Source organism: Pleurodeles waltl, chromosome 4_1 (assembly GCF_031143425.1).
Source record: "Pleurodeles waltl isolate 20211129_DDA chromosome 4_1, aPleWal1.hap1.20221129, whole genome shotgun sequence".
Classification (NCBI taxonomy): domain Eukaryota; kingdom Metazoa; phylum Chordata; class Amphibia; order Caudata; family Salamandridae; genus Pleurodeles; species Pleurodeles waltl.
Genome location: NC_090442.1, coordinates 589,256,122 through 589,276,616, shown reverse-complemented (window position 1 = coordinate 589,276,616; position 20,495 = coordinate 589,256,122). Strand labels below are relative to the sequence as shown.

Sequence of the window (20,495 nt, the reverse complement as noted above, 5' to 3'; positions counted from 1 at the left end):
TACTCATAACAAAATATATACCAATACAAGAATACAAAAGACAATACCAGCAAAACTAACAGTTAGGAACCAGCACATGAAAAGGATACTTGGAATAAGAGCAGCAAGGGACACAATTGAGATGGCCATTCTGATACGACAAAGACGAGTACTACTCCAATGTGGCGAAGACTTAAGGGAGATCATAGACTGCAGCAGGATGTAAAACACACCACAAATAAAAGTCAGGAGGGCTCCGACATCATGGACGATAGGTACTGATCGCTCCTTGAAAAAACAGACGAAAGACAGGTTACTACCAGTTGTGATAATTTGTTGTGAGTTCAGTTTCAATTCAACACTGCATAAGGATTCTACAGGTTATTTTAGAAACAGGAGTTTCAATGATCTGTAGTGTTATAGTACCTGCGGATTAAAAGGATCAGTTCAAAAGATAGGAGGAAATGAATATGACTTCAAGAAGCTGCTCATCTTTTAAAAAATATGGTGCATGCTTGCTTACATCATCTAATGATACCAATACTCTGCTCATTTCAATTTGTCATAACAATTACTTTTCAGTACATTATTATTGACTAAGGCCCTCATTATGAGTTTGGTGGTCCAAGGACCACCAAACCCACGGTGACGGTAGGACCACCACATGCCAGGCGGTCCCACAGCCACATTATTACCCTGGCGTTCCGACCATTAGGGAAGCGCCGCCTCTACCAGGACCATAATCCCCATTGGGAAGGCAGTGGTAAGAGTCGTGGTCAGCCACGGTGGCGCTGAGTTCAGCACCGCCGAGATGATCACAAGTCCAGCGTCTGACAACCTTTTCATGGCGGTGTTCCTGCCGTGAAAAGGCTGGTGGAAAGCCAGCGCTGGGGACTACAAGGGGCCTCTGCACTGCCCATGGCCATGGTATGGGTAGTGGAGGGCCCACCCCCTGCCTGCACCCTCGGAATGCACACATTCTGCAATGTAGACAGTGCGCATTCCGAGGGTGCTGGTGTGCTAGGCCAATGGCGTGACACTGTTTCATCCGATCTAATCAACAGAAACGTCATAATATGATGTTTCCATCGGTCAGCCCTGGGGAAACTTCATAATACATATGTGGGGAGGCCACCAGTATGATGGCAGCCTCCTCCGCACAGCTTTCGCGGCCAGGTCTTTCCAACCACCAAAGTCGTATCGAGGCCCTAAGTTTCCCGCCTAAACCACTGATACACTAATGACAGAACTTTTAAGCCACACTATTTGCCTATGAATACAGCCTGTAACAAAACAGTACACAATTACTAAAAACATAACTCTTATTTACAAACATTTACCTCCTACAATCTTATCAGAAATAAAGGGCCTCATGAGTTTGGCAGTCGGTTCGCCAGGCCGCCATGTTGGCTGTCCTGAAAAGACTCCCATGTTGGCGGTCCTCCAGATCGCCCTATTATGAGTTACACATGCAGGACTACTGACCGCCAAGCAAAAATGGCAGAACACCAGCGGCACGGCGTTCTGGATAATGGGCATCCGACCACCTGTACCGTCAGCTCTGCAACAAACCACTGAAAACTGGCGGTTTGCAGTCTGCAAAGTACAAGACAACTGCACATTGGATGAATTTGAACAACACAGCTAACACAAATTGCCACAGTGGACACACCTGCAAAGGACACTATAAAACAGACCCCTTCACAGCCCACAATCCTTCGCATTTACACTGCACAACCAACAACACTCAGCATCATTTTCCCATCTGTCCATGTCGTAGGCACCCCCCTTTTTTTCACAAGGCCATAGAAAACTTCCCCTGTTTATTAAGTCACTGTCGCCCATTTTTTTCCACTGTGTCATGTTCCAAAAACCTATTTTTTTCTAAGAATGAGTTAAAAGTCATGGTGGATGAACTCATTAGAGTAGAGAGACAATTGTTCGGATCCCAAGTCCAGCATACTCCTCTCAGTAGGAAAATGGAAATGTGGGACAGGATAGTTGACATAGTGAATGCTGTAGGCACCACCCTGTGCACAAAGGATGACATCAGGAAGAGGTTGAATAACGTCAGGGGTCAAGGTGCATATCTTGGTCTCCAGGCACCAGCTGCAAGCCAAGAAAACTGGTTGTGGCCCTTCCAGTGCCCCATTACATCTCTTTCCCTGGGAGTAGGTCTTGGCCATCCTGCATCCTGTGGGCTTGACAGGAATACCTGGGGGAGTGGAGTCTGGTAAGTCACAACACAAGAAATGTCACAAAAATGCCATGTCATGCATGCTTATAGCTCACTTTTTGCCGCTGTCTTGTTCATGTACCACACCATCATTCAATATCCAGACCATCTGGGTGTTCACACTACCAATCTGTAATGCTGGACCCAACATTACAGCTACTAAGGTCCATCACATGTCATTGGTCCAAATGGGGCCTGTAAGTCTTTTAGTAAACAACAACAAATCCAGGACTCATGGTATGTCTCAACATGTAAATGTATGCCCAAACCTTAAATGCAGTCTGCATACAGATATGTAAAACCCCAAATGTATATAGTGTGTGTAGTAGAGAGACTAACCTAACTGAAACTCCCAGCAGGCACTGTTTCTGTCACTCGAAACACCAGACCAGTGTGCCTGTGACCAAATACATCTGTGTATCAACTCACAAATTACGTTTATTCACCTGAGGGGATCCTATTTGTCTACTGTGTGAAGTAGAGGGAGTGAGCTGACTACAGCTCTCAATAGGCCCTGTTTCTGCAACTCCAAACCCCATACCAGGGAGCCTGTGACCAAATACAATTGTCTATCAACTCACAAATGAAGTTTACTCACCTAGGTGGAAACCATTTATCTACTGTGAGTAGTACAGAGAGTGACCTAACTGCAACTCCCAGCAGGCCCTGTTTCTGCAACTACAAACACCACACCAGTGTGCCTGTGACCAAATACACCTGTGTATCAACTCACAAAGTATGTTTACTCACCTGAAGGTTACCATGTGCCAACTGTGTGAAGTAGAGGGAGTGGGCTGACTACAGCTCCCAATAGGCCCTGTTTCTGTAATCCCATGCACCAGACCAGTGTGCCAGTGACTAAATACACCTGTGTATCAACTCACACATGAAGTATACTCACCTGGGGAGATATCATTTGTCTACTGTGCGTAGTAGAGAGAGTGAACTAGCGGCAACTCCCAGCAGGCCCTATTTCTGCAACTCCAATTACCAGATCAATAAAGTGTACTCACCTGGGGAGAGAACACTGTTATAGTGTGAGTAGGAGAAAGGGTGACTTGACTAAAGCGTTCAGGAGTCCCTGTCTCACCAACTACAAACACCAGAGCAGTCCTCCTTTGTCCAGATACCCCTGTTTGTCAACTCCCAAATGACGTAAACTCACCTGGGAGGATAACATTGGTAGAGTGTGTGTGGAGGAAAGGGACTGACTTGGCTACAGGTCCCAGAAGCCCCTGTCTCGCCAACTACAAACACTAGACCAGTGGTCACTTGTCCAAACCCCTGCTCCTTAACTCTCAATAGAAGTGTACTAACCTGGGAGGATTCCATTTGCTAAGTTTTGAGAAGTAGAGGTAGTGACCTAACTGCAAGGTCCAATAGGCCCTGCTACTCTTACTCCAACCACCAGCACAGTGCCACTTGTTCAAATACCTTTGGTTCTCAACTCTCAAATGAAGTATACTGACCTGGGAGTGATCAAGCACACATTATGCACAAATCAGAGGCATACCTGTCAGCACAGCTCCATTTTGAATTGCTAACCCAAGATGAAATATTGAAGGACAGGAATGACACTTTACCCAGTGTGAATAACAAGTATTCCTAAGGCTTCAACTTGCCTCACCGGATTGGTATTGGCAGCAGACACATTCACACTGCCCTGTAAACATGATAACTCCAGTCACATAATCTTAAGTTTTTCTGCATTACACTCAACTAGGCCTCAAAATAGTCAAAATCCATATTTTGCCTAGCCACTGTCTAGCTTGCATTGGTAGTAAGATTTAATTTTCAGGCCATCCTCCAAAGTGCAAATGATCTGCACATCTCATCAGCTGCTTGCTTCAAAATGAATTGGCAAACTTCATACATGCCAAATCAAAACACCCAATACTATGGTGACTTGGCACAAATGGATTAACTGCAAATTAACTTTGTACATGGTCTCTGCTTACTGTAAACCTAAACCACTGGAGGTAGATGTCACAGTACAACCAGTAGCATTGTTTGTTTCACATCAACAGGTGGAGATGCTGCTAGGCACACAGAGCCACAGCACAGACTTTCACTACCCCCTGGATGAAGCCCTCAGTGAAGAAGACACTTCTGGACATCTGGATGTGGAGAACAGTTCTGGCCCATCTGGGCAACCTAGCCAGATGGCAACAGAGTCTCACTGTGCCCACTACGTCACCAGCCCTGTTGCTTCAACATCACAGGCATTCACCCCCCAACCTGTGTACCTAGGACAGTGTCTACCATCTTGTGCCTCCAGTCTTGGATCCTAAGTTGCAGTGCAGCACTTCCAACAATGATGGATCAGGACTTAGTTGGAGAGGGCAACCTGTGGCAAGGTCACATGCCAGTGGGGCTAGGGTGCATGGAAGGGATGCTGTGGGCCAGTGTGGTGAGGCCACTGGGGCTGCTCTTGACCAGGACACCATGAGCCACATCTTGGGGGTCTATCAGGAGTCCCAGAGCGTGATGGGCCAAGTCTTGACCGAACTCCGGGAAATCAAGCAGCTATAGAGGAACATACATAGGGTTATGCGTGAACAGTGGGAGGCCCACAATACCAACATGGCTTCCCTAACAGGGGTTCTGAGGGACATTAACACCACCCAAAGCAGGATTCTACAACACCACACTACCCCTTCCTTTGGCGCATCAACACCAGGCCCTTCTTAATCAGTGCCAGCCACTGGAAGGGAGGCCCTGCCAGAGGAACAAGCCACAGACATCCCTGCCTCTGCAGCAGCAGACCCAACCCCTTCCCCACAAGCGCTGATATCAAACCAAGAATCCAGGAGGTGCGGATGTCAAGACCCCCACCAGGGCCAGTAATAACCCTCTTCCTTAAGAATCTTCTTTGTGTGCCACACATTCACTCTGTGGACTCATCCTGAACCACCTACCTGTTCCAATGAGAGAAGTACTCTGAACTTTGGACTCCCAGTGGTGTGTCACCTACTCCAATGATTTCATCCACCATGGCTTACCCCTTTACTTTTCAATTTTGTTTCTTTCACTCCAAAATAAATGTTATGTATTGGCATCAACATAAATCTACCCATCAAAAACTCATTTTCTGTTTGCTTTGATTTCTCATTTAACTATGTAGAGATATAAGACCATGTGACCCATATGAAGAAGATACAAGCTACTTGTGCAAGCAGGGATATGTTACAGGTACAAGGTGTCCAGCTCAGAATTACAACCATTACACACCAACACATTAGTACAAGTGTCTGATCAAACCAACATTTTTAATCCAATGTTCAGCACTGGACTATTGGAAATCAAGAATGGGTGACTCATGCTGAGTAAATGTACATATTTGCAGGTACAGACCCCCAGATCACTAAAGGAAGGGATTTGTCAGACATTGTCCTGTAGTATAGGCAAACATGAAGTGGTTGATGTCATCAGCTTGAGCCTTATCACATACCACACCAACGTAATCCTACATCACATAATCCAAGATACAGACAGGTGGCAGTACAACAGTTCCTGATCACAGGGACATCCTAATCCAAAAACCATGCATCTGGTGGTATGACACAAACATATGTCAAAGTTGTGGCATAGGCACTGGGGCCCATAACGATGAAACACATCTACAGCTACATACAGGTCATACAAAATAAATGTTTAGCCAATGTGAAGGGAAAATGACTTGGTCAAAAGCTAGGACTACACATTTTATTACCACATGATGACATACATGATGCATCAGGGCCGCCGCATCAAACACAAAAAATGGAATGACCACTTCTGTACCTCTACCCAAACACTGTGCAAACTGTCTTGTTACAGGTCTCATACATCCAAACTCTGCACCCTACATTACCTGGTACAATCCATGTTCACTGTCACAGCAGCATCGGAAATTTGCCAATGTTACAACTCTGAAGATATCAGGGTGATGGTACCAGTACAAATAACAAAACAAAGAGAATAGGCTTGAAATCATACCTATGACACAAGTCACATAGCAAGCAACTGGAAATCAAAGTACTTTGCAAGGAAACTGACACAAACAAAGCAACATCATCAAGGTAGGGATGTATCAAAAGATATCTCATAAAGCAGCCTTTCACTGAATAATGCAGAGAATCAGCTCTCTAGCTGTTTCCAAAAATGCTCAACTCTACACATTCTCACAACTACAGTTCATTGTACAGCCACAGTTATAACATAACGTAACATACTTACACTCATGAAAAGTAGCTGTTGATGAGATCTTCCCGCAAGTCAACTCTTTCTTCATCACCACAGTTATCCTTACTTGACATTGCAGGATTCTCACCTGGTTGCACTGTAGGCTCCTCCACCTTTGGGATGTATGGGATGTTTCTCTGCAGGGTGAGGTTGTGGAGCAACCAGCATGCCACTGTGATCTGACACACATTTCCTGGTGAGTAGAGGATGGCCCCATCAGTCCATCCAAGACACTTGAATCTGGCCTTCAGAAGCCACAAAGCCCGGTCTAATCCCTGCCATGTTCTTACATGGGCCTCAGTGAAGCGGACTTCCCCTGGCGTAGTTGGATTCCTCACTGGTGTCAACAACCAAGGACAGTCAGGATATGCAGAGTTTCCTGTCAAGGAATGGGACGTATATGCAACAATGAGTCAATCACCTCATGATTGTCTCACCTGACATTGCACACACACACACAATCAGGACAGATGTGACTTACCAACCAGCCAGGCCCTCTCAGGTCACAGATGTCACATCAGCTGGGGTATGGTGCTGTTCCGCATTATAAATCAATCATGGGCTGCTCCTAGATATCGGGCACAGACATGTGAGATATAGAGCCCTGCTAAATAGACAACTTGGACGTTGATAGAATGGAAGTTCTTTCTGTAGTGATACACTTATTCAGTGGTGTGCGGTGGCACCAAGTAAATATGTGTGCCATCAATAGCTCCCACCACATGTGGGAGGCGAGCAAAAACCATAAAAGTCAGCCTTCACATTGGCTAAATCCTCACGTCGGTGGAACCTGGTATAGCTGTCAATCTGTTTCATCATTGCTGAGAGGAAATCCTTCAATACCAGACTGAACATAGTTTGGTACATACCAGCAGACAGGGCCCTCTGGCCAGGAAGTGCAAAACTGACATGACTTGTATAATGGGTGGTATGCAGGCTGGATAACTAATAGCTGACATCAGATCTGGTGCCAACTGACGGCATAAGTCCACTATTATTAGGCCATCCAGATGGTAGAACATAATTATATGATGCTGCTTCATGATCTGAAGGTTTGGTAGTGGACAGTAGATAGGAGGTTGTCACCTCCTCCTTCTCCCAGGGTACCTATGTGTGACAATTTGTAACATTAGTCAGTGTGTTCACAGTAACAACAATTATGCATATCAATAATGTCCTGGGATAAAGCATTTCTGACTGGATGGACATGAAACCCAATCCACAGCACAGCTGGCAACTACACAAGGGTCACATGTGACCCACAAGATTGTTAACATGTGTCCAATTGGTGGATGTGGATGAATCTCAACTGTCTGCTACACAATTGCCCTCGAAATGTGACTGTAAATTCCATCCGCAAAAATGACCTTCGGCAGTAGACCTTGCACCGATGTCAATTGCCATCTGTGCCCTGCAACACACTACACTGGTGGTTGTGTAGAAGGAAATACATGACAAGACAGAATAAGGATGTTTGCAATGCCACAACACATTTTTTGTGGTTGTGACGCAGTTTACAAAGCCAAAAAGAGTATTTCATGCCGCCAAAATGGCAGATGCCTGACCGACTCCACTGGATAATTAGGAGCCGTTTGTGACGGCCGGCAGAAGTCGTCAGGGTGGTCCGAATCACTGCGAACCCAGCCATAGGCTAACGTTGTTGCCTGTGGCGGTCGTGAACCAATGGCTGTGTCTGCCGGCAGTGATGACTGCATACGTGGCAGATGTGACTGCCATGTTGTGCACATTCAGTCACTTGACTCCTGACACTGCTTCCAGCAACACCTCCACTACCTGAGATGCTGTGTGCCGCCTCTGGGAGCAATCATGCCACAGCCAGCAGGTTATAGGGCCCTTGTCTTCTCTCCAGAGGAACTCGAGAGGCTTGTAGATGAAGTCCTACCCCTGTATAAGCCACTCTATGGTTCACCAGCGGAGCAGGTAAGATTCTTATGGGCACAATTGATTCTATTTAACACCATCCTTTCCCTCCTCACAGGCTAATATGTGCCCCTGTGCGCCAGTAATACTTCTTGTGTGCCCGTTGTGGCAGTCTGTGTGCCATGAATGGGATGCACATTGTGCAGATACTGGTGAGCAGTACTCCATGTTAAGTTCAGTCATATTGTGTTGGATGCATATGACTAGGAAAGGAGACTTTCCTGCCTTCCATTGACCTCTTTCTTCATGATTGTAGTACATTTTTGACAAAATGTATATGCATGACAGATTGAGCCATGTATGTATTTTGTATGAGTCATTTGCGGATCTTGTAAGCAAAGTGTATGGTATCACAGATCTTCCAACCCACATCTGGCAGCTGCCCTCCAGGTTACCACACAAACCACATGCCAACTTGCTGAATGCCACATGATGTACTGTCATGCATGGAAGTGATGGAACTGTAAGTGTCTTGTAAGTCGGTATGCTCAACCTGCAGAGACCAGGGCCTGTCAGTTGTATCTCCCAGTATGGACCCTAGTCCAGGCTGTGGGAGAGTCACTGTGGCTATGCGACTGTGGCACTGCGCCCACTCCCTGTACACCAGCAGATCCTGTCATATGGATAATATGGTGGTCTAGTGGCAAAACCTGCCATGAATGCCTCAGTCCATTGACTAGATTAGGTATGGGTACTGAGGTACAATCCCTGAACTAGTCCATGTAGTCCATGTGTGCATTTTACCTCATTGTCAATATGTGTCTTTGATTCATGACAGGTTCCTGACTCCCACAGCTCTGTTGTCACCTTCACAGAGGTCATATTTATTCTGTACAGGCCTATTGCACTAATGACACTCCTACCATGCAGACAGTGTGTTGATTCCTGGGAATTCATAATATGGGACATAGCTGACATTGTACAATGTACACCGTTGTATGTTTGAGGCCATCTCTGTAGGTTAGACACATATGTAGTCTTTGTTACAGGTATATACCACAGAACCCATCCCATGAAGTGGCATGAGTCTGAATTTGGTAGGCTACATGTCCACACATGCACAAGGAATACACTTTCTGTACCCACAGGCCAGCCCTTTCATTGCCACTCAAGTATAATGGTGAAGTCTGTAATATGGAAGTTGCCTGTAGGGACTGTATGCAGTGAGTCAATCTTGCAGAGTGTTAATGTGTTTGTTCAGACAGGCGTAAGGAGTATACCCTTCAGAAGCCACATACGTGTGTAGTGTTTCTTTGTGGCTCACATCACAGTGCATGTTGCTGGAGCATGGGCTGCCGGTTGTCAGTAGACCTGCTTAGTTATTGTAGGCCCTGAGCAGGCTAGTGAGTTGGTCTGCAGATGGATATAAATGTCTGTACTTATTGGCCTGTGTGCTTTACACTTGTGGGGTGTTAACAAATAAAACATTTCTACCTTGGTGTTTCTGACGTGTGTGACTCAACCATTTGTGCAAGACTTGTGATTGTAATCTCCTGATTTGTCTTGTGCATCCAAGCAGGTAAAGATCCATCGAAGAAGGAGATATGGAGAGCCATCGGTAAGAAGGTACGGACCCTGGGGGTCCGCAGCCAACAGAGCACCCACTGTCGCAAGTGGTGGGAGGACCTCAGAGGCTGGGCCCGGAAGATCATGGAGATCCAGCTGGAGCTTTCCTCCCAATGTGGGCGGGGTGTCCCTCAGACCATGACACCCCTAATGTCCCGCATCCTGGCAGTGGCATACCCAGATCTTAATTGGCGTTTGAGGGGAGCACAACAGCCACAAGGGGGTGAGTACAGGGCATATTCCTGCCTGTCACATTGTCAAGTTAATGTGTTAGGTGCTGACATCTCCCCCTGACAATTAGGGATGAGCGATGTGTGACACAGTAAATGAGTGACTGTTTGTGGAGCTATGTCATGTGGTAAATACTGATGTGCCTTGCTATTGGCCCAAGGACCTTAGACACAACTGTGTACAAACCACCAACAATTTGCTATTCAAGGACAACACATGGTTGTGTACATTGATCAATCATGTAATGTTTGATTTTGTAGTGGGTGTAAATTCTATGCAACAGACCATCACTCCTCAGTGTTTCAGGCCAAAGATAAGGAAGTGATGGATCACTGTTCTCAGCCATGTGTCTGCCCAAATAGGTATATTGGCATCTGCCACCCAGAGGCTATTTGTCTTCAGCGTGTGAAGGGTGCTGGTGTCTCACTACTGTCTGTAATGTGAAGGTGGCCATCACACATGTGACAGTAAATACATTGCTCTCTGGGTGAAGCTACAGATCTTTACTTTCCCTTGGTATGTAGGGAATGTCCATTGACATGATTTATGTGCCATCACTGCTGCCAACATTCCTTGTGCCTACATCTTAGCACGTGTCCTTTTCTATTTTGACAAAATGTGTCATGCATGATTTCTGTATTACCTCACTTCTATGTGCATGCCTACCTGTGTGTTGAATGGGGCATTTGCAAAGGGGCTACATTTCATGTGGTGCCACAGACATGAGTGTGTCACCACTGATTGTTTGACAACACTGACCATCACCCGTCAGTGCATGTCATTTGGCATGTACAACTGCAGTAGCAATGAGTGACAAGCCGTGTATGACTAGATTTTTTAGTCACTGTGTGCATTTCCAGGCCAGTGATGTGGCATCATGTAGCAAGATTCACTGCACATATGTAATGGGGAAGGTTTGAAACGACTGTTGTCATGAATCATGGAGTGACTTGCAGTTATGTTGGAATCACATGTGGTTGGGTACAACCATTCATCCACAGACATCTTGGTTTGCAGGACCAAAACGGAGACAGTGACTCTGAGCCTCTCCAACATACAAAAGACTAAAGGCATTTACTGATGCAATCAGAGTATGTCATTGTAAAGGGTGGCAGGCATTAGCGGTGATTTTCTGGGGCTTGCTAATGCAATATGTTGTGGATTTTAGGGACATATCTCCCTGTCAATTTGCACATTATTTCTACAGTGTACATTTCCATGCCACCTGTGTGGCATATCTGAGCAACATTAGTACTGCCTCCATGATTCTACTCGGACACATTTTACTTGGTGAAGTGTGCATTGTGGATGTGTTTCCAGTGTGACAAGAGTAATTCCATGTCACCTTCTCCAGGCTACTGTACTGTTGTCAGCAACATGGCATGTTCTGGGAGAATTATTTCACATTGTTGTGTTATTGGGTATGTGACAAATAGATGTGTCCATGACCTTGTGTGGGATCTGTGATACAGAAGTTGGTATTGGGCTACTATTGTATGACAAAAGGTAACTGGGGTATGCTCCATGAGTCAAAGCATTGAAGGTGATGTGATCTCCTACTTGTTCCATGGTTACTGTTATTGCACAACTTCAGCCATGCAATTGTAGTTGTCTGAGACTCTGAATTTTATGTGCGCACCTGTTGACAGCTCAGATGGCATGCATGCATAGGATATGGTACATGTAGGAGCCACTTTGGTAGATGTGTTGCTGGGGCCTACTTGACGTCTTGGTAATGTCTGCTATTCACAGCTGCTGTTCACATGTTTTCAGAAACATGTGGTTGACCCTCTTCCTCTTGTATTTTCAGCATCAGCTCAGGCAAGTGAAGGAGACAGGGCACAACCAAGTAAAGAAGCTTCTGGCCATGGTAACTCCGGTCAAGACACAACCGACACGGAAGGACCCAGTGGCCCGGAGGGTGAGGGGAGTGCTACGGAGGAAACCAGATCTACATCCTCATAATCCGATTCAACCTCCAGTAGCCACTACCTAGTGGTGGAAGACCCATCAGGACCTTCTCCTGTACCATCTCTGTCCGCTATCCCTAGTTCTACCGCCACCCTCCCTGTTGCTCCCCGACCCAGTTAGCTATGCCTGCTACCCAAGAGGCACCGCCACTGCAGCCCCTGTTACCCCTTCTGCCCTGAGTGAGGAGGCTATTGGCCTCCTAAGGAACATCCCTGTGAGTCAGACTGCCATTGTGAATGCCATCCAGGGGTTGGCTAGCCAGCATCGGCAGGCCAATGCTTTTCTGGAAAGGTTTTTTAGTGCCATGTCTGGCCTACAGAGATCTTTTCAGGCTCTGGCCTCCTCACTGATGGCAGCCAATCACCCCCCACATTCCGCCCCCTCCACCCCCTCTACCCAATCCAAATCTCCATTTCCTTACCTATCCCAAGCACACAGACACACCAGCACACACCCACCTCAACACACACAAGCAGCACACATAAACACAAACACCACAAGATACACTGGCACGCAGGCACTCAACATACACCCCCAAACACAACATCATACACCATTTCAGCAGAGACCACACCACCCCCACTGACCCACACACACATACAGCATACTCACAGGTCCCACCACAATACCCACAAGACCCGCAGACATCATGCTAAAAGACACACAAACATCTATCAGACCTACAGACACCATCTCAACACACACACAGACATCCCCCACTCTATCACCCAGCACCTCCACCTCCTAGCCCCCTAAGACACACACCCAAAACATCTACACCAGCACACCAGACAACTACTCCCTCAACCTTCAAATCCCCAACCCCTTCTGATGATCACGCCCGTGTTCCAAAGGAGTGTTTCCTTTTCGACCTTGACCTTTCCCCTGTTCCCTCCAACCCCACTCCCAAACCCAAGAGGCCCCACCCACATCCCAACCCATCCCTTCCACATCCAAGTCCTCCCCTGCCACACCTGCCCTCCCTGCAAGCACCAATACCCCTACCACCAACTAGAAGAAGTCCTCATAAGAAACAGTCCACCCCTCCCAAACCCAAACCCACCCCTCCCAAATCTAACCCCCCCCAAAGATGATCCCTTAGGTGCCTGCCTGCCCACTTGATGCCCCTTCCTGCGGAGGTTTCCTGGCAGTAATAGGAGTCACGTCTGGGCTCAGTGATGTGTACGGGTATCATAACTGGACTGACCAATGGTCTTTGCTTTCACTGTTTGGAGCTAATAAACCCAAGTTATTGTTTAGTTGAGTACACATTTGTCCTGCAATTCCTTTTCTATGTTGAGTAACTTGTGTTGGATGCGTATAGTTGTGTGTGTTTGACCCTACTTGCTAATCATTTGCTGTTGTTTGCAATACATGACCTTGTGGGCAGTGTTGGTGTCCCCCAAGACAAAGGTAGATGTTGACTGTATGGCCATGTGTGTGTTAATCCAAATTGGGTGTCATAGCACTGTGTTTGGTTTGGTATGGTACGTATTTCATCTTGTGATGTCCAATGTCAGCATGTATGGTGTTCAATTGTCCCCCTGATATGGATTGTATATTGCTCTCATGTGGCAGCAATGTGGGTGATGTGTGGGTCCATTGCAGGGAAGTTTAATGGGAAGGGCGTTTGTGTTAAATGTCACATTCATACATATGTGTGTTGAATCTGACGACAGTCCATGGCATGTGTGCGATGTGAGGGTGTCAGTTGTATTGATAGATGTGATGCTGCTGTGTTGTTGGTGTTGTGTGACACAATGTTGTGTACACTTCACTGTCCCTGTGCCTAAGATGTGCAGATGTGTGATTTGTGCAGAGTTAAAGTGCAGTGTGAGAGAGCTGCCCAAAGGGGGCATTTTGTGGCTGTGAATGGGTCCTCCTCTGTGACTCACCCGACTGTGAACACAATGAGAGATGCACTTGGTGCCCGTAATGTGATCCCCACATCAAGTGGATGACGGCCCGATGATCTGTTGTTGAATGTAATGACAGAGGTAAGGGTGTGTACTTACTGCCGGTTGTGTCCACGGCGGCGTGGATTTTGGGCTCCATCGAGAAGCAGCAGCAGGACATGTGTGATGGGCTCCATGGCGGGACAAGACTTGAAAGACTTTCTGTAAGTGAGTAGCTCCCTTTATACTCTCTGTTTCCGCCTGCTGGGATGTGGTGGTTGGACTTCCAGGGTCAAATTTGTGGTGTGCAACCTTGCGTAATCTGTTCAGAGGAAACACAGGCTCCACCGACCTGTTTGTCCTGCCTCCTCACTGCAGCGGTCTGCGCTGCATGTTGGTGCCAGCAGAACCACTGCAGTCTTTGCTCCATAGGCCCGCTTGTCTCTTACGACAGTGGTCTGAGCACCAAGTCAATGGTGGTCGGACCACCTTCACTGCCATGGCAGTGCACTGACCGCCAAACTCATAATAATATAATAATAAAGTATGTTTCAAAACACATGCAGCAATAATGAGACAGATCACAACAGGTATGAATCACAGTAACACAAACAACATAAACACCACCACTAACTCAGTGGCACACATGCACCATCACAACATGAGGTAAACACCACAAGACACTACGCAAATGGTGTAAAAATACAAATGGTCTGATTTAGAGTTTGGCTAATGGGTTACTCTGTCACAAATGTGGCAGCTATCCTGTTCGCCATATTACGATCTCCATAGGCAATAATGGGATAATAATACGAGGGACGGGATATCTGTCACATTTGTGACTCTTCCACCAAACTCTAAATCAGGCCGTAAAACTCCAACTACGGCACACACATACACACCGTGATTTAGAAACAATCCCTTGTAATATAAACATTTCACTAGTATCATACAACCACACATACACCAAATACAAAGAAAAACTACTGCAAACAAGAACGGATACATAATTCTTTACTCTCTATCACCAAGTAATATACATTAAAATACAAGTAAGGAAACAGAAAATCAGCCTCAAAAATCTATACCCCTATCTTAGTATATCAACCCAAAAAAGTAGAAAATGCACCTAATTAACCATTACATAAATATTCAACTATTGCTACTGATGAAGAGGCCCACCATTATGATGAAAAATAACATATTTAACCAACAAAAATGTGTTCATTACTTTTAAATTATACTGGGACATAAAACGTAGATCCAAAACAATGTATAACAAAAATGCATATAATGTAAATATCTAAAGTTGTCATTCACACCAACTAATTTTAAACGTTGATGTCATTCAAAATGTCATCAGTGATGTCGTTTTCGGGGGCAAAATTGTAGGTTGTGTTATGAATATTAAAACAGTCACATCAACATAGTAGCACCACACCTATACCATTCAGAATCAACTGAATCTTTATGTCTCTTCAGCAGCATCTCTGTCATGGACATCACATCATATCTCTGAAATCTCTTTAGGCTCCCCACACCCTACACTTGTCCAGGCCTGCCTTCCAGAGCCCAACTGTTGAAGGCTCTCTACTTTCCCACAGACAAGCAATATCTCTTCTGGCAACTGCAAGCACCATCTAACATATTTCCACCCCGTTTGTTCTCACCAAATGCCTGATGTTAGTTTTACATCTATTACCAGATTCTCTTCGGTGACCTCTGAAATTCATCAGTCCACTCGGGGCCAGTAATCATTTAGCCTGGGGCAGTCCTACAATGCAAAATTCCCCTTCATGACAGACAGTTAAGATTTATCATTGATCTTCCCCCATATGGACAGTCTGGTTCTGGTAAAGTACACACAGTGCAATATTTTAAGTTTTACTTGTCTGAGCCCAGTTTTAATGGCAACCTCCCACTGGTGATGGCTTCCCTCCAAACCTCATCAAGGGCAGGCTTCCCAACAAACCTCATCCACCAACCTCCCCAGATCAGATTCCCATTTCGTGTGCAGTGTCAAGAGGTAGCTGGCAATTGTACATTAGTGTTCTGTGGGAACCTGATGCTCCAGGGGGGTTTGTCTATCTCATCTTGGAAAACGTCACAGTAATTTGCTAAGACATGCTTAATTTGTTTAAATTGGAAAAGCTGGCTGTTAGCAAGATAATATTCCTTCTGTAATTCTTTGAATGAACGAAGACCATTTGTTAGTCCTAGCATCCTTGTCATGGTTTCCCCTGCCTTTTTGCCTCTGCTCCCTGTATTTTTGACTGTATGGTGGATTTCATTTTTGCTACTCTGGGCACTTTATCACTGCTGACCAGTGCTAAAGTGCAAGTGCTTCCTGTTAGAATAGTGATTATGATTGGTTATCCTTGTTTGGCATATTTGATTTACTAGTAAGTTCCTAGTAAAGTTCACTAGAGGTTCCCAGTGCCTGTAAATCAAATGCTGCTAGTGGGCCTGCAGCAATGATTGTGCCACCCACATTAGTAGCCTTGTAAACATGTCTCAGACCTGCTACTGCAGTGTCTCCAATTTTGCACTGCCACTTGCCAGGCCCCAACTTTCCCTTTTGCTACATGTAAGCCACCCCTGAGATAGGCCTTATGTAGTCCCATACTAGGGTGCACTGTGTTTAAAAGGCAGGACATGTACTGGTGTGTTTTACATGTCCTGGTAGTGAAATACTGTCAAATGTGTTTTTCACTATTGCAAGGCATATTTCCCCTATAGGTTAACATGGGGATTGCCTTTAAATATCATTTAAATGTTGTTTCCTACTGGGACCAGATAGAGATTTGGAGTTTGGGGTCTCTGAACTCACAATTTAAATATACATCTTTTGGTAAGGTTGTTTTTTAGATTGTTTGTTTGAAAATGCACTTTTAGATAGTGGGCATTTTCTTGCCTAACCATTCAGTGCCTATCCTTGGCTGCTGAATCCACGTCTGGGTCAGAATGACAGTCGGGCTATTTGTGAATCCACTCTAGACAGTAACACAAAGGGAGCTGATGTGTTTCTTGTATTTCCTGATGAGTCGTCCAGAGCTATAGTGGGAGAAAGGAGCTGTCACCTGCACTTGAAAGGGCTGTCTGTCCCCTTACAATACAGTCTCCAAACCGATAGAGTGTGGCTGGAGCAGGGCAAGGAAAAGGCAGGGTCCTGTGCACTAAAAAGTCTTAACTTTGAAGTTTGCATACTTCAGATAAAGAAATGAGTATAAGTAGTGGACTCAAAACCCTAGGCTTTTAGAACACTTCTGGATCAAGAGAAACCTCTGCCAAAGAGAACAGATGAAGAGCTGTGAGGAAGAGTACTGCCCCTTTGCTGTGTGCTTTGTTGGGTTGGTCTGCAGTTGGTGCTTCTTCCTAAGAGAGGACAAAGACTGGACTTTGCTGTGTATCCTGCTTGTCAAGTTTCTCCAAGCGCTTGGACTGAGCTTGCCTCCTGTTAAAAAGTCTCAGGGACATCAGATACTTCCTTTGCCAACACCTGGGCTCTCTTGCTGAGATCCCCTGACTTGCCAAGTGGTGCCACATCTAGTCCCTGGACACCTGGAAGGAGAAGCTGGCAGAACCTGAGTGGAAATCCACGCACCAGGGCCGAGCAGTAGAAAAGTCGATGAAGCACCTGAACCTCAGCTCAAAAAGTGACGCAGCACCAGTGAAATTGACGCATCTCCAGCTGAGTGAGGATTCATCGCTGCCATTCATTCGGATTTTCCACACATTGTCCCTGGGCATCAAAATCTTCAACATCACTGCACGGACCCAAGGCTGCTTGTCGGGAACCAACGCATCCCTTCCCTGCGAGGAAAGAATCGACGTATTGCTTATCCAGTGGAGAAAGAATCGACGCACGGCCTCACTTGCGAGTACGGAATCAACAAATCACTTGCTTTTCTGACACGCCCCCTCAGCTATATTTTTAATGCATACCAGGTACTTTGTGCTAAAACAATGCATCCATTGATTCTTATTGATTCATGACCTTTTTACTTTAAAAATTGATATCTTTACTTGTGTATGTTGGATTTTTGTCATTTTGGGCTTGTTTGATTTCGATAAATTTTGGCTATTTTTCTAAAATGGTGTGGAGTCCGTTTGTGGTGTTTAACTGTGTTACTGTATGAGTTTGTGCAAGTACTTTACACATTGTCTCTGAGATAAGCCTCACTGCTTGTGCCAAGTTACCAAGGGGATGAGCAGGGGTTATCTGAGCTGTGTATTTCCCTTACCCTGACTAGAGTCAGGGTCCCTACTTGGCAGGGTGTAAACCTACTGCCAGCCAGAGACCCTATTTATAACACCATGAATTCCCCATTCATTTCCCAATTTTGTTATTCCGATCAGGTCCCATAGCTTCTTGCCTTCTAGTGTTATCAGTTCTTCCAAAGTGTCAGAGTGTCTGATTCCCAGAAGGGGGTTTCCAGTGTCAACTGCCACCTTCTCAGTTTTTTCATGTTTTTTACAGAGGAGGACCACTACCTCAGATGGTGAGGGGCATCAAGGGGCCCCACTCATGCTATACAACGTACTACACAAATGCTGTAAAATCATATGTAGCTCCCAGAGCCATTGGCCACATGTCCACCATCAGTAAAAGCTCATGAACTGATGAGAAAGTCCAGTTGTTAACCACAAGAATTCGAGTCACCATGTAACACAGCCGGAAGTCAGGTTGGGCCAAACCTCTCTCTTAGGGATTCCTCATCAGACAGAGTTTGCAGGGCAATGTGGGGGTGCCTATGTCCCACAGCAGTTTCAGTCACCACATCCACAACCCTGATATAGATATGTAGGACCCCTAAGGCCGGATTGATCAGGTGCAAAGGTTTTATCAATAACCTGTAATAAGTAATTGGCCAACACTTTGACCAGGATCTTCACCTCTGTGTTTAACAGAGTAATTGGTCTACAAGAGGCACATTGATCATCAGGTTTGCCATCCTTATAATTTAGACTAAAAGTGGTAGTTCTAAGATCTCTAGGTAAGCCTCACACTTGATTTGCTTCATAAAACATACTTGCTCTCCTATATGTCGTCCCACACACCTAAAGAATACATGGCGTGGCAGCCATTAGGCCCGGACGTTTTCCCCTTTCAAAGCTGTTGCATTGCCTCTTGTATTCCTCTATCTTAATTTACAAATCTAACATTCTAGAATTGTTGCAGCTAACTGCAAAGGCTAGTATGTTGTTTATGAATTCCTGCAGCCCTGGGTCCAGTTTCCCCGTTTTGGGGTTATATAACTTTGTAAGATGTGCCGTAAGGGCTCCAGAGACTCTTTCAGCCGTGGACACCTCTACGCCATTTTCATCCTCTACCTTGTGGACCTACTGTGTCCCCTTCTCCTGCCTTGCCAGCCAAGATAATAGTTTGCCTGACTTAATGTTGACCTCATGAAGTCGATGTCATCTTGACGTGAATTGTGCCCTTGCTTCATGTTCCTCTACATCACCGTATTCCTCACTGAGCACTGCAATGTGGTGCAACAACTCCATGGAGGACTGCTGTACATAATCCCTTTCCCAGGTCATCAGCTTAGTTTCTAACTCGCTTACATTTTCGAGTTCAGTCTTGAAGACCTTCTAAACCACTACCTCTGAATCAACCAAGCAAAGTGTTGTCGTTGAAATAGGCTTCTGTGTGGTCTGCAATTAGTTTTCTTGTATGCCAATTGGCCAGTTCTCATGCGTCTAACTTCCATGTAGCCCATCTCTGCCCCCTTTGTGTACAAATTGGAGAGTGACTGGATATTCCTTTGGGTGGGTATCTGGTGTTTAGGAAATATCCCTCCTGTGCCCGCGGAACCAGGATAGCGTCTAATATTGACATGGAACTGTTAGCTTCTGAGGCATAACAATACCGTCAGGCCAAGATGTGTGCAACCCTCCAAATGCCCAGCAGTCCCAGACCTGGTGAGAAGGACCGAAGTCTGGAATCCCTTCCCGACTGATGGCCCCATTGCTATGGCCATCTAGTCTGCCCTCCAATGAAAGGTTAGGTCGCCTCCACTATAGTTATTAGACAAGGAATCTGGCAAGCCAATCACCCATTTGTGACCACAAAGCCATGGTCATGTGCCCCCCAATCCCCTGTATCACAGCCTAGCCTCCCCCTGGGTTTAACCAGCTATTGAAAACTGTCAGTGGAAGTGACTTCTGGGCCAATATTCCCACCCCTCTGGATCTCAAAGTGAACCTGCATGTATGAGGATCTACTAACGGCTTCTCCCCAAGAAGGCACAGTTGTTTCCAATCAAGTGTTATGGTTAATTTACGGACACATAAAAGACACATTTCAGTGGTTTTAAGGCTTTGCTTTATGACCATAACTGTGTTTTTTCCTTGAACTTCAGAGGTTTTTTAATATATGTTATGGTCTTAAAAGCAAAGCTAACTGTAACACCACTGTAATCTTGTTTTGAGTGAATATATATTTA

General features: G+C 45.6%; 1 protein-coding gene across 1 annotated transcript in view; it reads right to left on the bottom strand.

Annotated features, from left to right (window-relative positions):
- DRAM1 (DNA damage regulated autophagy modulator 1) overlaps positions 1–20,495 on the bottom strand; it is a 234,533-nt gene that overhangs the window by 93,492 nt on the left and 120,546 nt on the right. Inside the window, exon 4 of the mRNA XM_069228974.1 lies at positions 90–267. Coding sequence (XP_069085075.1) covers positions 90–267 — 178 coding nt within the window. The remainder of the gene's footprint in view (positions 1–89; positions 268–20,495) is intronic.